At 38.1% G+C, this 26,417-nt stretch overlaps 2 protein-coding genes across 8 annotated transcripts in view; both read left to right on the top strand.

Annotated features, from left to right (window-relative positions):
* Window positions 1–24,514, top strand: part of LOC139478876 (heparan sulfate glucosamine 3-O-sulfotransferase 5-like) — a 133,810-nt gene extending 109,296 nt beyond the window's left edge. For all 5 annotated transcript variants that reach the window (XM_071261549.1, XM_071261548.1, XM_071261545.1 and 2 more), the window contains exon 2: window positions 20,336–24,514. In XM_071261549.1, coding sequence (XP_071117650.1) covers window positions 20,349–21,431 — 1,083 coding nt within the window. In that variant the 5' untranslated portion in view covers window positions 20,336–20,348 and the 3' untranslated portion in view covers window positions 21,432–24,514. The remainder of the gene's footprint in view (window positions 1–20,335) is intronic.
* Window positions 1–26,417, top strand: part of LOC139479088 (heparan sulfate glucosamine 3-O-sulfotransferase 1-like) — a 275,458-nt gene that overhangs the window by 239,478 nt on the left and 9,563 nt on the right. The gene's annotated exons all lie outside the window — the stretch shown is intronic.

The raw sequence follows: 26,417 nt of genomic DNA, 5'->3' as shown, positions 1-26,417 counted from the left end.
TTTGAAATACAAATCCTTTAACGTCAGTGCGTGTATACCTCAAGGAATAGAGATAGTGTACTTCTTCAGTTTTAATGAATGAATGTCTTCCATGGCTTTTGGTGAGAGTTTATTGCACTTGGTGGGTATTTATCAACGTTAATGAATTGTATCACATGGCTACATCTCCAAGCCTGCCTCTAATGAGGCCGTTCTTTATTTTCTCTGGCACTTGAGCATGTATTACACTGCTCATTTGTGTCTTTCCCCCCCCATGTCATGTCATGCTGTCACTGCCCTAGGTGATGTGTATGTTACCTGATAGGCCATGGATTTGGATTAAGTTTGGAGGCGTGGATGACCTCGAGGTCTAAGACGGAACTGGCTGACCAGAATTATGCCCATTTGCAGTGATCGTAGGTTTGAATCCACAATTGGTCTTGATGATAATCCTTTTCAGATTCATAGCTGTTTTATTTTTAGTAACATTTTGGTAATGTACATGTATTTATTATTTATTACTTTATTTTGTGTATTGTGTCTCATTTGTTTTTAACCCAGACCTTAGTGTAAACATTAAAAAGAATTATCTTACCTGTAGTTTCATAAAAAAGTGAAAAATGTCCTTGACCTGTGACTCAATGAGATTTCCTCCCAGATGTGATGGTTTTCAAAGACCCTCATTCTGATAGGTGCATATGGATTTTGAGAACTTATGAAAATCAGGGTTCAAATAGGTCTTCAGCAACATATGCTTGCCGTAAAAGGCAACTTTGCTTGTGAGAGGTGACTAACTTGAATGTATGGTCAGGCTCGCTGACTTGGTTGATGCATGTTATCGTACCCCAATTGCATAGATCGAAGCTCATGATGTCAATCAATGCATTGTCTGGTCTAGACTCAATTATTTACAGACCACCATCATATTGCTGGAATATTGGTGAGTGCTCTATCAAACAACAAACAAACAAAAATCCAATCGGTTGACCCAGCTGGGTTGTGAGGATGACTAAGTGCTAGATGATTGTTCAAGTTTTTTACACTCTGGAGCTCATTGACACAACAGCTAATCAAATGCTACATGTATTTTTGTCAGGTTTATCAATAAATGTAATCAAAGAATCTGTAGATAATTTGTCACCATATATACTGGATGATTGTTAATTTGTAATGAGGTCGGTGAGGGTGAGAGGTTGGTAGCCTCAAAAAATTGGCAGCAGGAGGATAACACCTAAAGCTTTGGATGAATAATTTGATTGGAAGAGGATTTGAGTGATGGGCCAGCCATTTCAGGCTAAGATTTGATGCATGACCCCTGCTGACCTTATCAGATGTTATTTACAAATTGGTCAAAGTGGTTCTCTTTTGCACTACTGGGAAGCGTGAGCGGGGAGGGGGAGCAGGGAGGGGGAGAGGTTTCTAGGGATGGGGAAGATGTGTCAGGTTACTGTGCATCTTCATGGAACAGATCTTTTTGATGACTCTGACTGTTTAGAAGAAGTGGCATGAGGCATTGTTTATTTTCTCTGAATTAATCATGGAAAAAAATTAGGAATTGGCTTTCTGTTTGAGTCATGTCAGGTAATCCTTGGAAAGAAGTGTTTTCTAACTTTTCATTGTAAACAGCTCATGTTTCAGTTCAAAGTAGATAAGACCTTAAACCAACACATCTGTAAGTCGGTGGATTCTGAGCTGGAATCTGTCAGATCCATGTATTCTGATTCAGCATAGCACCCTCGGTTATCATCCATAAATGTTTGGTTCTTCCTGATGCATATATGTTTCTCACATCTATATTATTGTGGAAATAGCTGTGCATAAACTTGATGATATTCATTCTCCAAAGGAAATCAGATAAAGCCACAGTAGACACATTCTTACGTTGTGATAAACATAGTTAATAATTACTGGAACCTTAAGTTGTAGATACACAATCATTACCATTCACTCACCTACCAATTGAAACCTTACCAATTATCCACAGTCAGTCAGTCAGTCAGTCAGTCAGTTGATCCCTCCCTCCCTCCCTCCCTCACTCACTCACTCACTCACTCACTCACTCCATGTGACTGAGTGACCAGAGAGAAACATTGAAATCTATATCTGTGGTACACATGTTAGTAGAATTAGCATTCCCAGTTGAATTTTGTGGTAAAATTATCAAAATTCTATCGTTCACTTACCAAAAGTATTTCACCAGAAACTTAAAATGACGTATCAGACAGGGAACTGTCTCCTCTGAATATTGTTAAGCAATAGTCATCAAAATAACTTTGGCCCTGCACAAATAATCAGGCTCGTGGTAGCGCCGAATTTTGTTGTAGCGCAGTGAATATGGCCACAGCCAGTACATCTTTCAGCCTGCAGTGGAGCGAGCACAAGGCGTAGAGCTGATGGGAGGCAGAGCACAACTGTATCAGAATGTATTGATGGCTTGCAGTTACACTGTTGTAACCCTCCCCCATCCATTTCAATTTCCCTGTCACCATACAATGCGTTACTGATATAAACAACAATTATGACCATGAGAAACCCCAGCCTTCCTGACCTCAAAGAAATGGGCAGATTTAGATGGGATACAACACTTTGTTGTGGAGTACGCTTTCAATTATGGGCTAAGCTTTGTTTGTCTGTCTGCATTTCACTCCAGACCAACTGGTATAAATGCTGGTAATTGATTAATGGTCATATATGGCGGCCAAAGTAACTTTCCTCTTGACGTAATGAACGACTGATTGAAGGAAATTCACCATAAAACGTCTTGTGCTTGGGTAGAGAGACATAATACAGTGTTTTTGACTAGGTGGTAAGGAGTGAGGGGGAAATGGCAGTGGATTAAAAGTTGTTGGCTGATTGTCAGCAATCGATGACGACAGCTTGTTGACCTTCATGTAGTGTATTGTCATAATGTGTTTCAAATTGATGTTCTAGGCGGAGTACTTTTTCGGTAAAGAGGGTAATTTTCTGCTTGAAGCATTGATGAGAGTTTAGGAAAAACTCCATGTCTCTGATTGTTGGTGTTGGGATCAATAAGGTCTAGAAGGATGGTTGATGGAGTTTATGTTGGTATTGCATTTAGTATGGCGGGGTAATTAGGCAGTAATTGATTTTAGGCTGTAATTATACTCTGTGTACTACATTCATAATCTGAACGCCTCCATGGTCGAGTGGTAGAGCGTCCACCCGGAGAGCGGAAGGTCCAGGGTTCGATCCCCGGCCGCGTCATACCAAAAGACGTAAAAATATGGTGCTTGTTGTTACCCTTCCTGGCGCTAGGCATTATGGGGCTAAAACAAGGACTGGTTGGTTTGGAGTCTGAATGGGGTATTCATGTTATACTTTAGCATGGTATCTCAATGGGCAATGGCTATAAAAATAGCATTAGTCGGACTAGTACACACACACCTGCATGCACATCGCTTTCTAAGTGTAATATTCTTGAGCAACGTTAAACCCCATTTCACCTCACCTATCCTCATGAGTATTCTCAGTGAAGGTAGATTGACCCTTTTCTATTCCCATGCCACTTCCTTCTTATGTATCACAGGCTAGCATACATCCTTACACCATTTTCATTAGAGCTGTTATGTATCTGGAAATGAAACCACACTTCCATCATTGTACACATGATGCTATGAAGTAAGTGTTCCTTGTCTACAAGTGTTCCTTGTCTCAAGTAGAGACAATGTGTTGGAGTTGAGTTGCTAGTGGCTTGTGTGCCCAGCAAACACACCCTTCTTCTCTGATGTGGGGCGGTCGGGTAGCCTAGTGGTTAAAGCGTTCGCTCGTCACGCTGAAGACCCGGGTTTGATTCCTGACATGGGTACAATGTGTGAAGCCCATTTCTGGTGTCCCCCGCCGTGATATTGCTGGAATATTGCTAAAAGTGGCGTAAAACCATACTCACTCACTCACTCTTCTTTGATGTCTGAAGAACTTTCTTTCAATTTGATGTCTTACACACCCCCGCACGCACACAGACACACATGCACACGCACACAGACACACATGCACACGCACACATGCATGCACACAGATAGACAGAATCAGACCCACACAGGGGTTATGCCGAGTGGTTATGCAGTTCCCAGCTTGTATTGCTGCACAATTCATTAACATTAACAATACTACCAACTGCTTTCTAACATCTTTTCCACTTTGATACCTTTAATCCAGGCATTGTATTTCTCATATCTTCCATTTTGACACATACCAATTTTCAATCTCCTGAAACTCAAGCTACAAATTAACCTCTTTTTGGATCAGTCCTCCCCTCCCTCCCTCCCCCTCCCTCCCCCTCCCTCCCCCTCCCTCCCCTCCCCTCCTCTACCCTCTCCTTTAATTTCTTTCTTGCTGCTATCAGTCCCTCAGCTGAGACAGGTAGAACTGAGTAGGTATAATTACTGAGTGTGGTCTGGAGCCCTCTCCCTGCTGGGATTACATAGCAGAGTCTGTGGGGAGGGGATGGCAGGCCTGACCCCATCAGCTGCCTCTCAGGGGGAGGGAGAAGGGCACAATATGGAGCACAGCTAGGGAGGGAGGGAGCTCTGTGACTTCCAGTCAGTTTCTACTTTCCTTCAAGAGTTCTGTGTAGGAGACTCCTGTTGAAGACATGACGACCTGGAACTGTTCTGGATAACACCCAGCTCCTCGTTGTCGTAAGACAGTTTTTATTAATTATGAATATTTTTCTTTCTTTTTCAGTTGAGATTTGTTCTTTTGTGGTCATATCCATTGTGTATTTGAGGAGCAGGATATATCAGACATTATTTCTATTGTTTGCATTGCAAGTTTGGTGTTGTGTGTACCAATGTACATAATTGAATGTACCAGCCTAAATTGCTCAGAAGTGAATACATACACACTTTGCCTTTTTGTAAGAAGTGGCCCAGTTATATAAGCCATGCCAGGTCCTGCTTGTTGATGTTCAAATCCCATACTCATCCAGGTAATGATCATTGGTCTGTCGGCACCATATTCCTGCAAATGACCTTGTCACAAATGTTTTATTTGGGATTACTTTTTATAAGTAACATACAAATTCTCTAACTGTTTGGGGTGGATTTCCTTCAAGGATTCCAATCCACGTTACTAAGACAGTGTAATCCCAAATATACATATGTTACATTTGACCACTTTCTAAAGTGCATTATCTGTTACCTTCATCACCTTGAAGCTTCCTGCCCATGACATGCCACATTACAGCTGAAATAGTGTTCAAAGTGTGGATATAACTCCCTATAACTGCTTTTAAAATGTCCATAATCTTCTGCCTCTAATAGTGTAAGACTTGGAGACAGCCTTGTGTTCAGTATTTGTTGTCCCCTGATTCCCTGCCTAGGTGTAGCCAGCTTGTCACCGTGGGGATGTCAGTCGTGTGTGTGTGTGTGTCTCAGATTTGCTGTTTCTATTAGCCCTGCAGGACGTCGTGTCTTGAGAAAATTGCTTTCTTCACTTCTCTGCTGGTTAAATCTGCATTTAACATAGTTAAAGTATTTTGAAAAAATGCTAAAGTTTAGGGTTTTACTTGTAATACTGATTAAAATCGTAGAAATGGTAAGTTCTGGACACTGAGTCTCCTCGGCCTGATTTAAGAAGCTCAGCATAAACAGTTTTGTTTTTATTCTATTACCTGATAAAGATCAAATAATAAGGGTATAAATCATGGAGCACGAGATAAAAAGTTACAAAAATGACTCTACTGCTATCCTTTTTACTTCAGAGTTATTAGCAGTTAATTAATTTTCTTGAGGAAAAAATGACAGTAAAGCATTGCTCACAGACTCAAAGTCTTCACTCTTAAGATAACCATGAAATATTAATGTCACATGATCCGCTGACTAATAAATTATGTTATTTATGGAAGGTAATTGTTTGGATGTCTGAGATGATAAAGTATTATCATCTCAGTTATCCAACTTGTTGATGGGAGAAACTGCTGTGATGTGTGAGATGTCATGGAGTACGGTGCAACAAGGAGTCATGCATGGGTAACGTTTTGAAATATTGGAGACAGTTGTTTACACTGATTAAAGTAATGAAAGTAGAGACTATTATTTGAGATCAGATGGAAATAGGACTTTAATTTCATTTTTGTTTGTTAGAAGTAAAAGGTTATGTTTTTTTTGGATCAGATCTCTTTCACATTGTATAGATAGATTATTGTTGATGTATCAGAAAGAGAAAATGACTTATGTGAGTTCAGACTTTGTATATTTTTTTGTTCTTGGAATGTTAGCAATAGACAGTTAACTGAGTTTGTGAAGAAAGCATTGTTTTTTGCAGAATTTAAGTATATGGTTCTAACACTGCTGTGCACATTATTAAAAACAAGGGTTTTTTTTGTTTTTTTTTGTTTAATTCCACTTCCTGCAATATTCCAGCTCTATGATCCAGTAATTGATATTGAGAGCAACTAACAGGATGACATGCACTCTACCAAGTCACGAGTCTGTCCGCTCATTCCTGTAGTCACCTGTCACGACCAGCATAGGTTGCTTGGGAGTATGTAGTTATCAAAAGCTCCTGCATCTTGGATGGAGTGTAATGTATTCACATAGCAGAGGCACCACTGACAGTTATTTGACTCAAAGAATTACTGATGAACCATCAGTTCCAGTTGTGTAGGGTCTGTTGACTTGTGGTATTCAGAATGGCTGGGAACATGTCCTTTCTGAAACCACTGAATTTATGATGTAGTAACAGAAAAGCTGAACTAACAACACTTGACATGTGTTTATCGGTGAGAGCATTGCGCCCTGATGAGGGCCCATTCCACGATGCCATCTTTGCACTGCTATCGACCAAGTAAGCCTATGTTACAACACGGCAATAATGATCATCTTAGCACTAAGATCAGATCATCTTAGCGCTAAGATTGCTTTTTGGAAAGTGGCACTGGACAGGAGCTTAGTGTTACAGTCATCATTCTCATGCAACAGCCTCGATTCCTCCAAGGAACATGTCAGCATTGCCATCCTATCTTTTGTAGCACTTCGGTTACATTCTATTCCTGAAAAACAACCATGAATGTTCCTGCTCTGGAACACCAAACTGTTAAACAGATATTCAGAATTTTTCAGTGTGAATAAGTCAACAGTCAGTCAAGTTAGATTAGCCGAGTGTGTACAATATCAGAGTTCCAGTCAGTACCCTTGTGATAAATTGTTTAATTCTCCTCTTGGATATCTGCGAGTTCAGAAGGGCAAGACTGGTCATCCGATTTATTCGGCTGGAAATGGACAACGGTTAATCATATGATTAAAAAGGAACATCTATAACTCTTCTATGGTGTCATTTTAGCTTCCATTATGTGTGTTTGGCTGTGAGTCACAGCTTGGTAAATTGACTTGATGCAAACTCTTTATTGGATGTGACCCTGCTGGCAGAGAGGTGCTGAAGAATTCTACTGAAGAGAGTCACTCGCATTCTGAAGCCATGTGAATCACAGACTACCCCCAGCATTCTTGTGGGGATAACACAGCCCTTGCTTCAGCAAACCTGTTTATCTTGGAAGCATCTCTCTGATTTTCATCCCTGTGCTTTTTAACATCTTTATTTTTTCTTTGACTTAAAGAATGGCAGCCATGCATGCCTCGCTAGTAATTTGGCACGATAAGACAAGAGTGTTAAAACAGTTCTGAATTTACACCTTTATCAATGTTTGGAATAACAGACATTTCTGGATTTCTTCACAACTAATTGTTCATAATTGTTGGTATGTTAGAGATTAGTAAGGTTATCGTAAGCTAGAAATAGAGGGGAAAAAACCTAATGATCAAAATCACAGAAATGTTTGTGTTTTTTTTGTATTAGTTCAGATAATAAAGTAGCAGTTTGAATTGCTGAGTCAGCTCATATGTGTTAAAGTTGTAATAAGTGTTATCAAGTTGATATTGACAACATCTTGAGCCGATCAGGATCTTGTGCTGTGCGTGCCATCTCAAAGGAAATAGAAAACATGAAATTCATTGCAAACACGAGAAACTGACTCTTCCAGCTCTCGAAGAAGATTGAGCGAGATAATTGTGAAAGTTAATTGCAAGAACATGTAGATTACTCTATCTCAATTTCCAAGCTGGTCTATTTCCGTGCAGTATCTATACCCCGAAGCTATCCCCACACTGGCCCATGTAAATGGGAAGATTGTTAACGTGGGACTGGTCCCAGTGTCGGATAAATACCCTACCCCCATGATTATGCATTGGCTGGGATGAGAAAAAACAGCGGCAGTCACGTATGTTACTGTCCGGAAGTTGTTGCCTAATTTAGCGAAGTTAATTTGCTCAGAAGCTCGGTTTTCAGCACGAGAGTTGTAATAGGTCGTCATATGAGTTGTAATTGGATCGTCTGAATCTAGTCCTCGGGCGAATATAGAAAGAGATCCCACAGCTTGTTATAAGCTGACATTTGATAAACTCATCATGTTTGCAGGTTTAGGGAGGACTTGGCTCTCTGCCTGGCATATGTGTGATAGCCGGGATACATACTGCATCTGCTTTATAATACCTGTAGGATGCAGGTGCTTGGCCTGCTGGAGACTCGGTTCAGAATGGGCCTGTCAAAGGGTTAGTTGCAGTGTTCTGTACAGCAGCGGTACATGTGGTCTTTTGAAGCTTATTGTTACAGTGTGGGAGTTTTCATCAGTATGAGTTGGTGGGGTTTAGAGTTGGGTGGGATGATTTGAGTGAGTGATTGGTGGATGGGTGGTTAGGTGGGTGAGTGGGTTGGATTGAGTGAGTGAGTGAGTGAGGTCTTATTGATGGGGAGAGTGGGAATATGTGAGTAAGGTTAGGATTGATCAGTAGTAAGTGAAGGGGCTAGTTTTGGATGAATTGTGAGTAGGGAATGTTTGGATTAGTGGATGAGTGAGTGAGTGAGTAACATTTGGATTGCCAAGTGAGTGAGTGAGTGAGTGAGTGAGTGAGAGTGAATAGATAAGTTTTGGATCGCTTGCTGAGAGAGTGAATGACTGGTGAGTGAAAATTGGTTATAGCTCTCTGTGTGTCAAATTGATTGATGATTGAGTGGGTAAGGTTAGGTTAGGATTCGTTGGTGGGTGAGAGAGAGTAAATGCTAGGATATATCGGATTGAGTTTGGAGTGGGTTTGGGGTGATCTTTGAGTGGGAGTGGTTGGTTGGTTGGTTTGTTGTTTTATGCCACACTCAGCAATATTCCAGCTATATGACGACGGTCAGTAAATAATCCAGTGTGGACCAGACAATCCAGTGATTGATACCATGAGCATCGATCCAATTATGATCAATGACATGCTTCAAACCAAGTCAGTGAGCCTGACCACCCGATCCTGTTAGTAGCCTCTTATGACAAGCATAGTCGCGAGTGAGTGGTAAGGTTTGAATTGATGACGGAGTGTATTTGTAAGAAGTAAAGTTTAGATGGATGGGTGAGTGAGTTAAGTATTTCAAAGAAGTCTGCATGGACTGAGTGTATCAAGTTTCATTTCAGATAAAAAAATTGCTTTTAATCATGAGTATTATTTTAAGAACCATTCACACATTCACTTTCTTAAATTATCCTGTGTTTCTTAAAATCTTTGTCTGTGATCATGACCTGTTTGTTATGGGTGTTTCATGTCAAACCACAATACGCCTTTAGTAACTACAGTCAGTTATCAAGTAGAGGTATTAATACAGTCACGACAAGACAACATATCTCTTACAGATCACAAGCAACAACCTGGTGCTATTGTCCAGCTACTTTGCTCTGCAAACAACTTAATTGATGGTGTCTTCCAGACTAAAAGCATTTCAAACTTGTGATAAGAAATAGGGTACAGCTTCATATGACTGGGACTTTAACTGCCCTGTTTTTGGTACTTTAAAAATATATTATGTCAACATCAGTTTAAAGTTATTCAAACCTCTCTCCTTTCAGATATAATCCTAGTTGTTATCAGTGAGGATGTGTTTCATGATAAAAGGGTGTAGTTTATACCAATATCCGTTACACTCCATATGCTGTTGTATTTTTTAAGCAAAAAACAAAACAAATATAAGAGATCTGGTTTGTGGACATGGATTTTCTTTTTTTGGGGGGGGGGGGGGGGATTATGAAAAATAATTTGTGGAAGATCATTTCAAGCACTTAAATAAGCCTGAAAACTCTTGACTGTGAGCGAGGCAAACCAGGAACATTTGTCACGCAACAAAAGAGATGAGTGGCTGATTTCACTGGTAGATCCACACCATGTAATGGTGATACGAGACAACTCAAGTTCTCTACATTCATATTGACTAAGGAGTTTGACTGAGGAGGGGGACTTTTAAAATAATTACAACTCTTTGGTGAGTTTGGAATTTGTTTGTTTAGTCCAATATCAAAATAAGTATTAAACAGCAGATACTGATTGTTTGTTTCAATATAGGGAGCACACGAATTACAGTACATGAAGTGCGTGTCAATGTTTTGAGTTGATATGCAGTTGTGTGTTATCATAAAGGACTTGAAAGTGCTGGTCAGTGAATATAATACACAGTTTCAGTCTAGATGGTTAAGAGGATATTTTGGGATAAATTTGGTAAGGAAATATCATTAGATCATCTTTATTAACCATTAAAATAACTATTATAGATTTATTTTAGTGATCATTTTCTCACAACAGTTGGAAATGTATTTAAAAGTTTAATATTCAATATTGCCCACCATTTTGCATACCGGATATACCTTTATATCATCACTATCATAGCGATTCATAATCACATGATACCCGTGAAGATCCGGGGTAGAATAGATCTTCAGCAACCCATGCTTGCCGTAAAAGGTGACTATGCTTGTCGTAAAAGGCGACTAACGGGATCGGGTGGTCAGGCTCGCTGACTTGGTTGAAGCATGTCATCGATCCCTATTGCGTGGATTGATGCTCATGATATTAATCACTGGATTGTCTGGTCCAGACTCGATTATTTACAGACTGCTGTCATATAGCTGGAATATTGCTGAGTGCTGCGTTAAACAACAAACCAACCAACCAACCATAATCACATGATCATGATATACCGGTAATTTGGGATCATACAGTGGACTCTACTTTTAGCAGAGATGTCTACTGCTATTCTCTGGCATTAGAATTTTTTCTTTTCAATTATGGATACATTTTTTGGTCACTTTTTGTTGTAGAATCAACTTCTTTTCTCATCCATTATGGAACAGCTTGTTGTAAGAGGCGACTAATGGGATAGGATGGTTTGGCTCGCTGACTTGGTTGACACATGTCATCGTATCCCAATTGCGTGGATTGATGCTCATGATGTCAATCACTGGATTTTCTGGTGCAGACTCGATTATTTACAGACTGCTGTCATAAAGCTGGAATATTGCTGAGTGCGGCGTTAAGCAATAAACCAACCAACCAATCATTATGGATCAACAGAGGTCCTCATTTGAGAGTTGTAGAAATTAGAGGATAAGGAAATAGAAAATGTCCCAGCAATGGTGTCATTGTGACTCCTGTAAATAGTTGTATATTTTGTTGACTCTCAACCAATGTTGATCTGAAGTGTGTATTCCGACATTTTAGAACCTATATTCCTTTGAGTTCATCAACAGTATCAGGAGAGAGTAGATTGTTTACTACGATGGTCTCAAGTTCAATTGCTCGTCACTCTCCTGTAATGCCCCAGGAAGTGCTTCAGTGGTTATTCATAGGAATATTATATAGTAGTTCGTACAACATACATACCAATGATTCATATGACCCTTTCACAATACATGTATGTTCATCCACTGGAGTAAACACAACTTTTGTTTCACAATGTCATGAATGACTGATTTTGATGAAATAAATTGTACAACTATGAATATTTCATTATACAAAGTAATGTAATATATATGCAGGTGATTGTTAGAGTAACTATACAGTGTAGATTATGACTTGCATACAAAGGTTTTGTCGTTACATATTTGAGCACTATTTCTAAGAAGACCTTGGAGGCAGAGATTGGTTTGTAATGGTAAGCTGTGGTTATATATACATCTTTTGTTTGTGTGTTTGTTGTTTTAATGCCACACACAGCAATGTTCCAGCTATATGACACTGGTCTGTAAATAATAGTATCTGGACCAGACAATCCAGTAATTGACATTATGAGTTGGGATATGATGACATGCATCAACCAAGTCAGTGAGTCTGACCACCCGATCCCGTAAGTCGCCTCTTACGACAAGCATAGACACTTTTTGCGGCAAGCATGGGTTGCCGAAGACCTATCCTACCCCGAATCTTCACAGGTCTATATTTACATCTGACGTTCACAATATGCCTATGAGGTCAATACGCAGATGTACATGGTGTTATGTTATTGGGTAGTCGCACCTGAAACAAGTCATCTAATGGATATCATGTTTTGATTTCCTTATTATTCACCAAATCCTTTAATACATCTCATCAGTGTTTTTGTCATTACCGTGTCTTACCTTGGTACTGGAATATCAGATAACAGAATCCTGAATTAAGATTGGTTAGGATGGATTATAGGCTTGTGTTTGATCTGTTGAGTGTAGCATAGGGATCAAGAATATAGCTTTGTCAGGAAGTACTTATGATCCAATTTTGTGTTTGTTGCATGGACAGTTCAAAATATTTCAATTCTATGGGTGGGACTGTTCAATTATGGAGTGTCTGCAGTAGACTTATTCCAATTTGTAATTCCATTCGACATGACTTATGAAAAGGTACAGTTTTAGATATTTAAAACATGAATTTTGGAACGAGAGAAACATAATGGTTATTTAAAGAGATAAGTGGTATTAGATTACATATGTTCCTATTTAACAGTAGGAATTTATATCATGGGACATCTGTTCTAAGGTCCTATAGTGATGCAATTCACAGTTAAGAGGACACTCAGTTATGACAGAATTGGTTGGTCATGTGTCCAAGTCCAAGATTTGTCCAAAATATGATTCTTGGTATGTCCGCGCCATACCTTATTTGTGGGTTCATCAAAGTGGTAGACTTAAAGGGCCTGTATCACTTTAGAGGCTTACTACCACATTAAACTGTCATGATTTAACTATAATATGCTGTTTAATGTGGTATTAAGTCCAACTCACTCACCTTGACATCCCGCTACCAGAATGCATACCAACATTCATCAACAGCTACAACATATGTACTGCAGGAACAGTTGAATAATTCAGGACCTGTGGAGATAAAAGGCAGATTAACCACTTTAATGCCATTTTGGTGCCAGTGGGTTTTTCCATGCTGCAGCAAGCGGTCTTTGATGTTGGTTATTTTACAGTTTAACTGATGCTTATTGTGTATTTATTGATACGTTTCTTTGTTGTTGTATCACAATCAGAGTGCTAAACCTTTTCAGTCAGAAGGAGCTCTCCTTAATACTGACGTTTTCTTCTGGGGCTCTAAATCCTTCAAATCAAAGTTAGCAACTTGCAAGGCTTTCTACATCTAAGTGTCAACATTAACCTCTAGAACCTTGTGATAAGGAAAGAGCATTGATAAAACTGCCTCACTGTCATCTGTATAATTGCCACATTCATGAATATTCTGCTTGAGTTTTTGTCAATAGTTCAAAGATAACCACCTTTTTCATTATTTGACATGCATATTCATGGACGACAGAATTGAAATAATGCTTCTAAATCGATATTTTAGAAAATATTTGGCTTTTATTGAGATGATACATGTTTAATTTTTAAATATAATGTATCATTGTGAACATGTGTGGGTGCTGTTTGCGTTGCTGATACAGCTAGATGGTCGGTCATCCCTGAATTAAATGGCAATGGCTCAATTGTAGGGGTAATGTGGAATTGATTCTTCTGTTTCATTTTGAATTTCCTGTCCCAGTGTCTGATGATGGTGTTAATTACGTTATGTTTAATTGAGTTGATTTGTCTCAGAACAGATGGCCCCATACAGACTCTGACGTCTGTGTTCTGTGGTATTTTACCCAGCTTTACGCCTACAGATCTGATGAATAATTTCACACAGATAGTCGCCATTTTAATAATTTCTCACAACATTCTTTGTCTCATTGATTTTTTCAAATTTTATGGACACTAATTGCGTTTTATTATTTGTGAAATTCTTTTTAGTGTCATAAATGAACCTGCCTTTTTTCATTTCTCATAATAAAAAAAAGATAAGTTAAATGTTTATAGTAGAATGTAGAAACGTATTTTACTCAAGATTTGTAAATATTTGTGTGAAACACAGCGTTATTTTCTTGAATAGAAAATATATTTATTGTGTGATGATAATCATGATTTGATAATTACACTCTTGCACACATTCTCCCAGGGACAAATCACTATTTCTGCTTTTGTTTAGAAATGCTGTTTTGATCTATAGTACAAGACATTTGCCTAATCTCATCGCTCATTAAATCCCATTAAACATCATACTCATATTGTGTCTTCTGTTTGGAGGACCGCGGACAATACACTCAATGTCTGTGAAGCAGTAGAACATCTCTTTGTGTGTTCTTCATTGTGGCCAATTGGCGACCCTCTCGTGCATGTTTATACACCCTGCGTTCTTGGGGACACAAGCCATGAGGCGCTAACACGATCGGTCAAATGTAAATACTTTTTTCTATGCGATAGTGTTAAAATAGCTGTTGTCATGAATGAATGCTTATTTGCAAACTTGTGGCACGAGAGGCGAAAAGTCATGTAATTTTGTCGCTGGACTTTGCTTTTGTCAATGTCACGATTGAAAATGATTGTTAATGTTGACTGTCAATACATTTCGCGTCAAACAGAGGCAGCCAATGCAATATGACCTCAGTTGATAGAGCTGTGATCAGTTGGATATTGAGCTGCTTCGAATCGGGTGAAATGGCCAAGTCGTCAATTTGGGATGTGTAGGAAGGACCTGTTCTCATCAAGGTATTCTCTTTGTGTGGATTACCTGTATATTTCAGGGTGAGCGTTTTGTGATGTTTTATGCTTGGACGAATCCTACATATTATGTCTGGTGTCTTTGTATTGTGTTTGAGAAGAGAAATGTGTTTTAGTTTAGAATTGATGGTTATGGAGTTATGCAAGATTGATTGTTATAATGATTTTACAGGCCTAAATGTGTCATATGCACTGATATGGTTGTGTTTTACTATTGGTTGAGATTATGAAGTAGGGTTTTTTATAATGATAATAATAATAATGAGGTGACTTGCAAAGCTCTGTAACGCCATGCTTGTGGAGTTGCTCTAAGCTCCTTTTAAATGATATTTTTTAGAATATAGTTTTCAACAAAAACATTAATTAATTTTGGTGAAATAAGAAAAAGGATTTTGAAGGATTTAATTTACAATATTTTTTTACTCCAGACAGGGTACAAAATAGGACATTTATGTGGCAAAGCTAAGTTTATTTAAATATCTTGGTTTCATGAATGATTTCTTAAATTACAGACAGCTGGAATATTGCTGAGTGTGGTGTTAAACAACAAACAAACAAATCTTAATTCAGTTAATATTGCATTCATTCCACTACTACTCATATATCAACCTTCTATCTAAATCTGAGAAATTATATTTGAAACATTTGCATGACCTGTTTTGGGTGTTCATTCATTCCCCTTACACATATTTTTAGTGTTTAGTACCAGTCTTTGTCCCAAGCAGGATCAGCAAGTCATGCATCCATGCGAGACCAGCTTGTTCATGCAACATATCATTAACATAACTAGCCTGACACTCAGCCTTGTCCAGTCATCCTTGATGCAGCCACACAAAACTGGTGACCCCTTAAGGTCTGTGACAGTAGCATCTGCCGACTGTCAGGAGTGCCCAGGGAAGATAGATTTCTTTTAAAGTAAAACCCTTTCCAGTTTATTGGCATATTTCTCGATCCGGTGAAAGTGACATGCCATGCTCCCAGCAGGTTGTGCATGTTTCATGGGCAGATGGGTCACAAAGGTTAATTATATTTTTATCAATGTGGACATCAATTATGATGACAGTGTGAGGTGGAGAAGAATACCTACTTGGGTATTAATCAATAATACTGGGGTTACTCCAAGAATAAGACTCTAAATTAGAGGTGGTGACATGTGTTTGAAATATCAATAAATTTGACAGTTAAGATAAAGTGTCCGTTGATGAGGATGTAATCAAAGTGGATGAGATACATTGGCATGAGATTATTATTCTGCTTTGATGTTGGTTCTATATAAACAGGAACATTGTAGTTTGGATCGGGATCTATTTCATCCGAAGAAATTTTATTATGTTCACTTATGCCAATAAATGAATGAGAATAGTGTAAGCTGTAACGTTACTTAAATGTTAAGATTGTTCAAGCTTTGTGGAACCAGAAAAGTCACGCAGTATATAGAATTATGGTGTTCTGGATTCTTTCATGTTTGCCTCCGTAGTCTAGTGGTAGAGCGTCCGCCCGGAGAGCGGAAGGTCCGGGGTTCGATCCCCAGCCGCGTCATACCAAAAGACGTTAAAAGATGGTACTTGTTGTTACCCTCGGCATTAAGGGGCTAAAACAGGACTGGTCGGCTCGGAGTCAGTATACTGTGTCTGAGTGGGGTATTCATGTTAAACTGCGGCATGGTATCTCAGTGTGCTAGCACTATAAATCGGCATCAGTCCGGACTAGTACAAGCAGCCACACACACACACATACACATGCATGGCCATATAAGTGCAATAATGTTGGACGCGACGTTAAACCCCATTTCACCTCACCTCACCTAATGAAGAACCCCCTAATTCTTGAACATTAAGATTATGACAAGAACCCTTTGTCATTTCTGCTTAATTTTGTACTCAAAAAATCACCATATCAATATTTTTTATATGTTTTAGAGTACAGTTTATAACAAAGAAGTTTATTATATGTGTTGTAATAAGTACTTTCTTCATGGTGAAAGAAATGATACCCAAAATATTTGTGACAGTTTGACTCTTTGAAGATGTCTGTCTCGAATAATTCAAATACTTTCCTCCAGGAGCCAAATAGAGTCTTAGTGTTATCAAATTGATCTAATTGCACAAAGTAATGCTGTGTCGCAGGAAGAAATTGGGAACAGTTCTGCCATTGTCATAAAATATTGACAAAAATGGGATTCAATAAAACTTAAAGCCTTCCTCAAAGAGTACCAATTAAAATCTGTTTGTTCTAGCAGCTTAGAAAACAGAGGGATTGAAGCAGCAATGCTCACTGAAGTGCTACATCAAGCAAGCAGTAACCTTCTACACATATTACATAGCGTTATGGAGGTAACATATGCTGGCTAATTGATTCATCAAAGGTGTGTGGTCAGTTTGGAATTAGCGTGAGCTAGGCGGAATGATGAAGGGCGTTTTGTAGTAGAGAGGGATTAGTGTCTTGTGTTCAGTTTTTATGATTGAGATCAGGTTTCCAGAACAAATAGTACTAAATGGTTTTAACTGGTGGGTGTTGAAGTTAGTATTGTGGGGTCGGGTTGAGGTTGTTCTGGAGATGAGGTTGGTCCTGACCCTTACTTTATTTGGATGAAAGACTTCATTGTTCTCGGTAGATTGTGATTTCATCTTTTCATGACGGTAGTGTCTTCTTGCTGTGATTGTCTTGCACTGAAATGTCGTATTTTGGATCTTGTTCGTTTTAAACATAGGATCTGATATTTATGAAGGAGGTAAGAATTCCTGTTCATGGTCATGTGGTAAATAGATTTTACAGTATGAATAAAGGCATTGTTTTGTTTCAACTTCTTGGTGTACAATCCACATCCTTGATGTGGCTTAAAAAAGTACAGACATTTGTGTTGATACTGATTGGAGTTGTCTGATCAGGTCAGTATTGATCCATATGATCTCCATATTGTCTGACATTTGTAAACTACAACATGATGGCAGGCTGGGAGGGTGGTGTCAGAAACAGGAGAGCAATTTTGAAATATGGTCACTTTGGAGAAGGGGAAACCATTTTAAGATGCCATGTTTTAATTGTTTAAGATGTATGAAGATAAATGTCAAAAGATTATAACTATATATACATCACATACATATTTTGTCCGTTTTCTAGGTAATATGCACAGTTAAACTCCTCATGTGCAAATGGGTGGATGGGTATCTGGAAATTGAAGGTTGCATTTATTATTGCATTATCCATATGTTTCTTTGAAACTGGAGCCTCTTTCTGGTCAGTGATCATTGCTGTTACCTTTCTGCCATCTGGTGAATGCCATTAGGATTGTGGAATCCTTACTGTATTTACGGATAATGCAGAGAGCTTAATCATCACTGAGGTTACAAGGAACCTGTATCTCATCATAGGACTATTGCATGATAAATGTATGTGCATTTTGTAGTCATTTTTGACATTGTGCATTATATTTTAGACATAAGGTTGTAAAAGAACTCTATGGTTTATTCGATGACCCAGTGTTTAAACACTGGTTGGAAGGACAATTTGATGATGACTTTGAGTGATGTTTTTTAGACATATGTTTTAGACATATGTTTTAGACATATGCAAAGTTTCTTCTCAAAAGGACAGTTTGAGGCTCTGTGTTTTAAGTGTTTGCTTGAAAGGCCAATTAGATGATGACATTGAGTGATGTTTTTAGACATATGTAAAGATTCTTATCAGTTGGGCAATTGGCAGTGCGTGTTTAAGTATTTGCTTGAAAGGACACTGATCCAGATTTAATTGACCAGGATGGTTCCAATTGTGTAAAGACCCTTGCTGGTGGATGTTTCCAGCTGTTATAGTGCTGAAATGTTGGTACGATACACTCACTCATTCAGACAAAGCTCAGAGTAACTGGAATGCTATCCTTTGACCATCTGGTGATGCCATCAAATCTAGGATGGGGGATACACTACAAAGGGAGATAACCATGGGGAGCAGGGTTGTGATTTATTGGGACATACATTCTCAGACGGACATTTATACTTGTGCTGAAAGAAAAAGTTGTCCTGACTCCACCTTCCAACAGTTGTATTTTTTCTGTGTTTTCCTGATAAGTTTAGATGCTTTGGATTTGGAGAGTTCAGCTTACTTTGGTATTTCAATCGGAAGTTAATTGACGGAGAAAAACGCCTGGGAGTTTGATTTGCTTGGCTTTTTGTCGCAAAAATTAGAAGTGTGTTCTGAGCCTTGGAGTTTTGAGTATTGGGTGACTGTTTTCACTGAAGTCATGGTTGATTGTGGTATTTTGATGAGAAATAAATTGTAGGATAACAGAGAATGTTGATGGGATCGCCACATCTTGTCAAGTTCCAGTTTCCCCACAGAGGTGTATGGTGAGGCTTACTGTTGACCTTTGTATGACCTTGTTCTAGATCTGTTTCTTGTGTTTGTTGTTTCTTTCCCTTTGGAAATATTAACAGTCATGTTATATACTTTTATCTGTTAACATATTTCACTCTTAGTTATATGTTGTTTTGGAGGGTATATTATTATGGGTTTTTTATACATATGTCTGTGTTAGTCTCACTGACCACATTCAATATCCAGTGGAACCTAGTTTAATTGAAGTATTTGATACATGGTTTAAGATGGCATACTTTTATGAGCAGAAAATATTTCCGTTTTTTTTTTTATCTTTAGGGCAAATAGTTATCGACCTAGGCTGTAGATGATTCAAAGATATTTAGCCCGAATATATAAGCATGAGCATGGGAGCATGGTGGCCCAGCCATCTCAGGTGCTGCAATTCACTGAGCACAGTTGTATCCCTTAGATGTACCTGGAACCTGGGATTGTGGGTTTGAATCCTGCTCACCCTAATTATGTTTCTTCTTTTGTCATTTTGGGCTTTCTTCAAACATCAAGTTGACATACTGTAATACTACTGAAACACAAAGCTGGATAATAAATCTCTTATACCCCAACACGAAGCAAATAGCTGAACACTTTTTTCGAGACAATGATGGGGGCACAGGTGGCACAGTCGTCTAAGGCCAAAAACCTATGACTGTGGGTTCAAATCCTGGTTCGCCCTGATTATGTTTCAAGGTTTGTCAGCACCATACCTGTACTCGTGGGCTTCACCGAAGTGGTAAGCGTCGGAGACCTGCATCACTTTGGGATCTCCTCCCACATTAAGCTGACACGCCGCGATATAACTCGAATACTGTAAAAAGCGGCGTTAAACCCAACTCACTTACTCACTCACTCACTCGAGTCAATGAACTGGAGTTAAGCTCAGCTCATTCGAATAGCTGTTGTCTATAAATTTAGAATGTTGTACTTCTCTACAATGGCAGATTTAAACCCATCCGGCTTGTGGTAAAAACCCAACGTAGGATGCATTAAACCACATGTACCCCCATGATACTGCTATAAGTTATATTATTATATTACCCGAAATCTTTCAGTCTCTTTGACGCATCAGTGTATATCATGTTTTTTTCTGTCTTTCAGATGAGTGGCCTAGATGTCGTTGGTGCCTACCGAAGCTAAGGGTTGGCTAGGCTCTGCCAGAGCCATAATATTGAAAAAGGATGTGTCCAGTGACAACTCTGACCGCAGCATCATGAGACGGACTCGTAGGCTGTGGCTTGTCGGGATCCCACTGATGCTGTTCTTCTATGTGGTGTTCTACTGCAACAGCGCCATCTGGGAGTCTCTCAACATCAACACACACCCTCTTGACAACATCATCACAGGTAGTGGATTCCGCAAGCTTCTTGAGGAACGTGCACGTCTTGCGGAAAAATTGCACTCGGGGGAGAAAATTCAGAGATTGCCTCAGTGCATTATCATTGGAGTACGGAAATGTGGGACAAGGGCTTTGCTAGAATTTATGGACCTACATCCCACTGTGGAAATTGCGCAAGAAGAAGTTCATTTTTTTGACGACAGAGACAACTATGGACAAGGTCTTAGTTGGTACTTGAAGAAAATGCCGATGACATTAAGCAACCAGTACACTGTTGAGAAAACTCCACGATATTTCATCGATCCAAGTGTGCCAGATAGAATTAAAAGTTTGAACAGCTCAATCAAACTCTTGGTGATTTTACGAAATCCAACGACTCGTGTGGTGTCTGATTATACTCAAATATACTACAACAAACTGGCACGGAATGAGACCCATGAAGATTTTGAGAGGCTTGTGCTGGACCCCTTCACTGGGGAGATTAATGTCCATTACAGGGCCATCCAGATCAGTATTTATCATCAGTTCTTTCCGAGATGGTTTTCCACATTTTCCAAGGACCAAATTCATATTGTGGATGGGGATAACTTAATAGTGGACCCTGTCTCTGAAATCTCCCAGATTGAAAATTTTCTTGGGATTGAAAATCGTATAACGTACAACACGTTATACTTCAATAAGACTCGTGGATTTTACTGTATGAGATTCAATAAGACAGCGGAGAAGTGTCTTGGTGCTAGTAAAGGACGGAAGCATCCAGATCTGGAACCGAGTGTGATTAAAAAAATGAAAAAGTTTTTTCGCCCCCACAATGAAAGACTATTCCGTATATTAAAAAGACGGTTTAATTGGAGTTAACTGGAAGGAGGTATTGCATTATGGGAATACTAGGGATATATGTATGTGTGAATGTGTGTTTATAAACTGAGCTCAGACCATTGCAAATGCTGACATTTTATTCAAGAATGGTTGGGAACTGCTTGATATTCAGGCTGTATTTCCAATCAAGGTGATCCAATGAAATTTGGCATCAGATTAACTCATCCAACTTTTGAGTTTTCATTTTTAGACATGTTTGAGACACATGTCCTGCAAGTTTTCTAAATATACAAAATTTGAAACATTGTTCATTGTACAAAACATTTGACGGTCTCATATGGACTGAGATCATTATTCACAGATTAAGAATTCCCAAAAGTCAATTGCAGTGTTTATTTCTTTTGAAATTTTGTCAAAGGAATCTGTTGAAATTTGTGAAATTTAGTTACGTATTTTTGCCTTTGGTTTTAAGATTCAAATGGATGTTGTATAAATGGATTGGATGCTTGTAAATATGAGATATATCATCTGGTTTTATAACAATATTAATGCAAGAACTGAGCTCAAATGATGCATTGTTGACTCTGTGGAATGGTAACATATTTATTTATAATATATCTAGTCATGTGGGCGTACTCTTATCTGCAATTTGTCTTGCAGACTTTCTTGTGTAACAAATAAACTGAGGCTTTGAAACTGATTAGGTGTCTGTGATTGTGTTTTATGCTGTTGGGGCGGTGGGGTAGCCTAGTGGTTAAAGCATTCGCTCATCACAGCGAAGACCCAGGTTCGATTCTCCACATGGGCATAATATGTGAAGCCCATTTCTGGTGTACCCCGCCATGATCTTGCTGGAATATTGCTAAAAGCGGCTTAAAACAATACTCACCTTTAAGCTGTTTCATATTGATTTTTGACATATTAAACTCTGTTTGAAATTGTTACAGGCATTTTCCTTCAAAGTAGCATTTTAATCTTAGTGAAGGTCATATTCTTTCTGTTCTTTCATTGGTGAATCTGCTTTTCACAGTGTGATAACAGTTTCAATTTCGTATCTATCAATAACACACAAATATTGTTAAGAAATGTTTGGTAGTACCTGTACACAACAACAGCTGTACAGAAAGAGTGGGAGCCCTTTTTATGTTAGGTGATTGACAGATCTGTCAACTAGTTCTCTATGGGTCAGTAGGTGCCAAAAAATAATTCACAATTCACTTGACAAGTACTTCATGATAGTATTCATTCAGGAATTCGATCCCATCAAATTTTCTACCAAGAGGGCACAGGGTACTCCAGCTAAACATGATTGAATTGAAGCTTAGAAAATTGTCATTGACACTATTTACTTTCTGTGACGAATGTTAATGGGGTGTAACTTATTTCGCTCAGGCCTTGGTTGGGGTGTGGATTTGATATCGCTCAATATTAATCTTGTCTGTTGCTGTGTAAGACACTCTTTGACAAAGTCTCAGAATCCAACAAATTCATGGTTCGTGAGACTCAAAATAAGTAGGGCACTTGTGTGGAAGTCGCATTCTTTTCAGACTTGAAAAGATTGTCTCAGTTAAATAAATTTGAATTTGCCCTCAGAGGAGGTCATACATAGGCTAGAGAATAATCAGTTTCGATTATCTGCCAAAACACAGATTTCATTAGGCTTGCCAAGGCAAAATAGCGGTGACAATTATACGAATGGATCATTGAAAATCAGAGTTAACACTAGGTTTTCGTGAGGGGATATAAGCATAATATTAATGACTGCATTTTGGTCCACATGAAATGTTTCAGTAAAAATACAAGCTTTTTAATATCGCTTATATCACTGCGAAACATTGATAATGATGCACTGCAGTTTATGGCCAAGGTATTTGATATTTGGAAACCACATTTTTAATAAGTTATCTTTGGCCGAGCATGATTTTGACAATGATAGGTGAATTTACAACTTCATGTGGCATTGGACTGACAACTTGCCTGATTCTGAAGGTCAAAGTGAATTTCAAGTTTCTCTCATGCTTGTTGGTAAACATGATGGAACTCTATATGAAGGTTATTGTTAATGTGAGGATGGATATTTATGAGTATACTATACAGTAAGTTTTAAAGTGCAGGAGCATCCGAAATTGGGAATTTGATTCTTCATGAAAATTTCTAAATATCTTTCTCCATGAAAATATCACCAGTATAGGTACTCTTGACTGTCTGGAAAAGTACGAGCAATATCTAGAAAACATTTTTGAAACATGAAAGATATGAGTATATGAAATATATATTCTATTCTAGTCAAAGAATATTTATGAAGTTTCTGCTGCACTTTGTGAGGAGAAGCGTAATTGTTTTGGAAGATCTTTGTTGTGACATTTACAAAAACAGTTATCAGTTCGCATTACATTTTCCATTTCAGTCTGTAGTTTTGAAAGTTCATAATTGTAAAATATTGAGAACAAGGTTGAAATGATAAAACATGTGTCAAAAAGCATTAAATGTTAAATAAATATTAAATTTTTCTGTGTATCATATACTTGATATGCCAGTATGCTTCCAAAATGGTCCATAACAAAACTGCATTTTTGTTAAAATTCTTTGAATTCTTAAATTTCAACTTTCAAGAAATATGTTGCTTGACATTAACCATTCTCACCTAAAAAACAGCAAAAACTGTAAATGTCAGTTTGCTTTTTAAGTGCATATGTACCTTGATATGTGTTTACCATTCTGTTTTTTTAAATGAAAAAGTATCAAAATTTCATGGTTAATGGGAATAAACATCAGAATAGGTTTGAATCATGGGACACCATTATCATTATATTGTCATGTTATGGTTTCAAAAAATATTACCTCAGTGCTTAAATGAAACAAGAAATATGGTTAAATGTTTTCTGAGTTTAGTCAAACTTGAATATTACCATGTATATTTCATGTGTATTGCACAAGGTATATGTAACAGTGGCCTCCAAGTCTAGTCTATTTCATATTGATGTTTTGTTTCCATGTGTCAATCTGCTGTACATAACCTTACCTTGTAGGGACATAACACAATCTCAGCTCATGTACATAAGCTCATAGGAAACAGTTTATGGTTTCACAGACTGTGTCAATATCATAATATGAATAAAGAAATATTGATGCCACAATGGTGTTTTGTGTTAATGTTTGTAATATAGGGTTGATGGAAAGGGACACACTGATGAAGGGGGCGGTGTGGTAGCCTTGTGGTTCAAGTGTGAATGGGTGGGTTCGATCCCACATTGGTCAAATGTGTGAAGGCCAGTGATGGAATATTGCTAAAAATGGCATTAAACCCAACTCACCTTCTCACTGATGAAAGCCACCAAAATTAACATGTTTTCTCAAACAAATATCCAGTCAAAGATGGAAAACATCCCTTGTATCACATGTGTGTTTTTATAATGGAGCTGTAAATTGATCAGAAAGGTGATTGTTCCTTCAATGGCCATGAATGATAAAGCTGAAAATCTGTAAACAGCTGCCATGAGTCCATCCTCAAACACTGCATCATTTTATTGTCAGGCAGACATTGCAGTGTGCAGATTCAAGACACGGCAAATAATTTGTTGATCAAGAATTCTTATTTAAAAGAACAAATTCTTAAGGCTATATTTGGTAATGATTTAAATTAGATTTTCATCCCTCCTGCCTCACAACCAACCACACACAACACACAACACACACACACACACACACACACACACACACACACACATTGATTTATTCTGCCCTACCTTTCAATCTTTATGTTTGCACCACATATATTTCTTTTATTTTTTCTTGAATTTAAGAGCTAAATATAATTCTTTTCTGACATCAACATGATTTTGCAATTTCATTTATATTTTAGCCACCTCTTGGTTTTGAAATAAATTTACCAAAATCCAAAAAAAGATAACATATATTTTACAAAGGTTTCAAAACACAAAGCACATTAACAACAACACATACCAATCTGTTGTAATTTATTGAAATGATAAACAACAAAAGAGATTGGATTTTAAGAGATACATAAATCAAACAGGAAATCTGTGTCATGGCATTTCATGTTAGCAAACTAACGTTCCAATTTTCTACTCGTACTCAACTCATTCCAACTGTGCCATTACACAAAGAGCCTGCGATCCCAGACTAACACCACCATCAATATTGTTCTTCCTCCTCCCCTCGATGTACCTCCATTCAAGATGTATATTTACACAATACATTACACTGTGTTGGCTGCGATAACTTGTGTCTAATCAAATTTCAGTTAATTTTCACTCTTATTAATGTGTTGCTAGGGCAACCGACCCCCCTATAACCAACATTGCCATTCACCATTGAGTTAGTTGCAGGCTTGAGGGACTACAGTCCATATTACTTGATGTGTAGGCTATCACAGCTGAACAGTGTCTGGACCACAGCCTGTATTATGTCCCTGCTTTGTTACGGCCTGAATGGATGAGTTTATTTCTTCATCAATTTCGGTGGAGAGATTCACTCCATTGATCCCCATGAACTGTTTGACCTCTGGGCTCGTGTAAGTAATGCTGTGGAAACTTGTGTTGATATTTTTGTGGGGAGTGGTTATTGTTTGGAAAATGGGGGGTCTCGTGGAAATATTGTTACAAGCTGACCTGTGATAGCTAATTCTGTGGATAGTGTGAATTTTGGAGATATTTTTCAACATTTTCTTCTTACAATGTATTTATATCTTATTCTTTCCTGTGTTTCCTGTGAAATAAAACAAATATTTGGGTTCCATGAAAATGAAACAAATATGTTGAATCCTAATTAGACAAAGATGGTGCTAAGGCCATAACTTAAATATTTGATTTTCCTTCCCTGCCTGTTTTACAACCAAGCATCCTACCTCACAGCATATTAATTCCCAAAAGTACCTACAGACAAAGAAAATTGTCTACCAAACATTAATACTTCACATAAATCTTATCCATCAACAAGTAATGTACACAGTTGCCTGAACAGTTGTTTAAGATAAACGATAATTGAAATAAATGTCTCTCCACT

This window comes from Haliotis cracherodii, unplaced genomic scaffold, assembly GCF_022045235.1.
Source record: "Haliotis cracherodii isolate W230 unplaced genomic scaffold, xgHalCrac1.p SCAF_4, whole genome shotgun sequence".
Taxonomy (NCBI): Eukaryota; Metazoa; Mollusca; class Gastropoda; order Lepetellida; family Haliotidae; genus Haliotis; species Haliotis cracherodii.
This window is presented reverse-complemented; position numbering and strand designations above follow the sequence as displayed.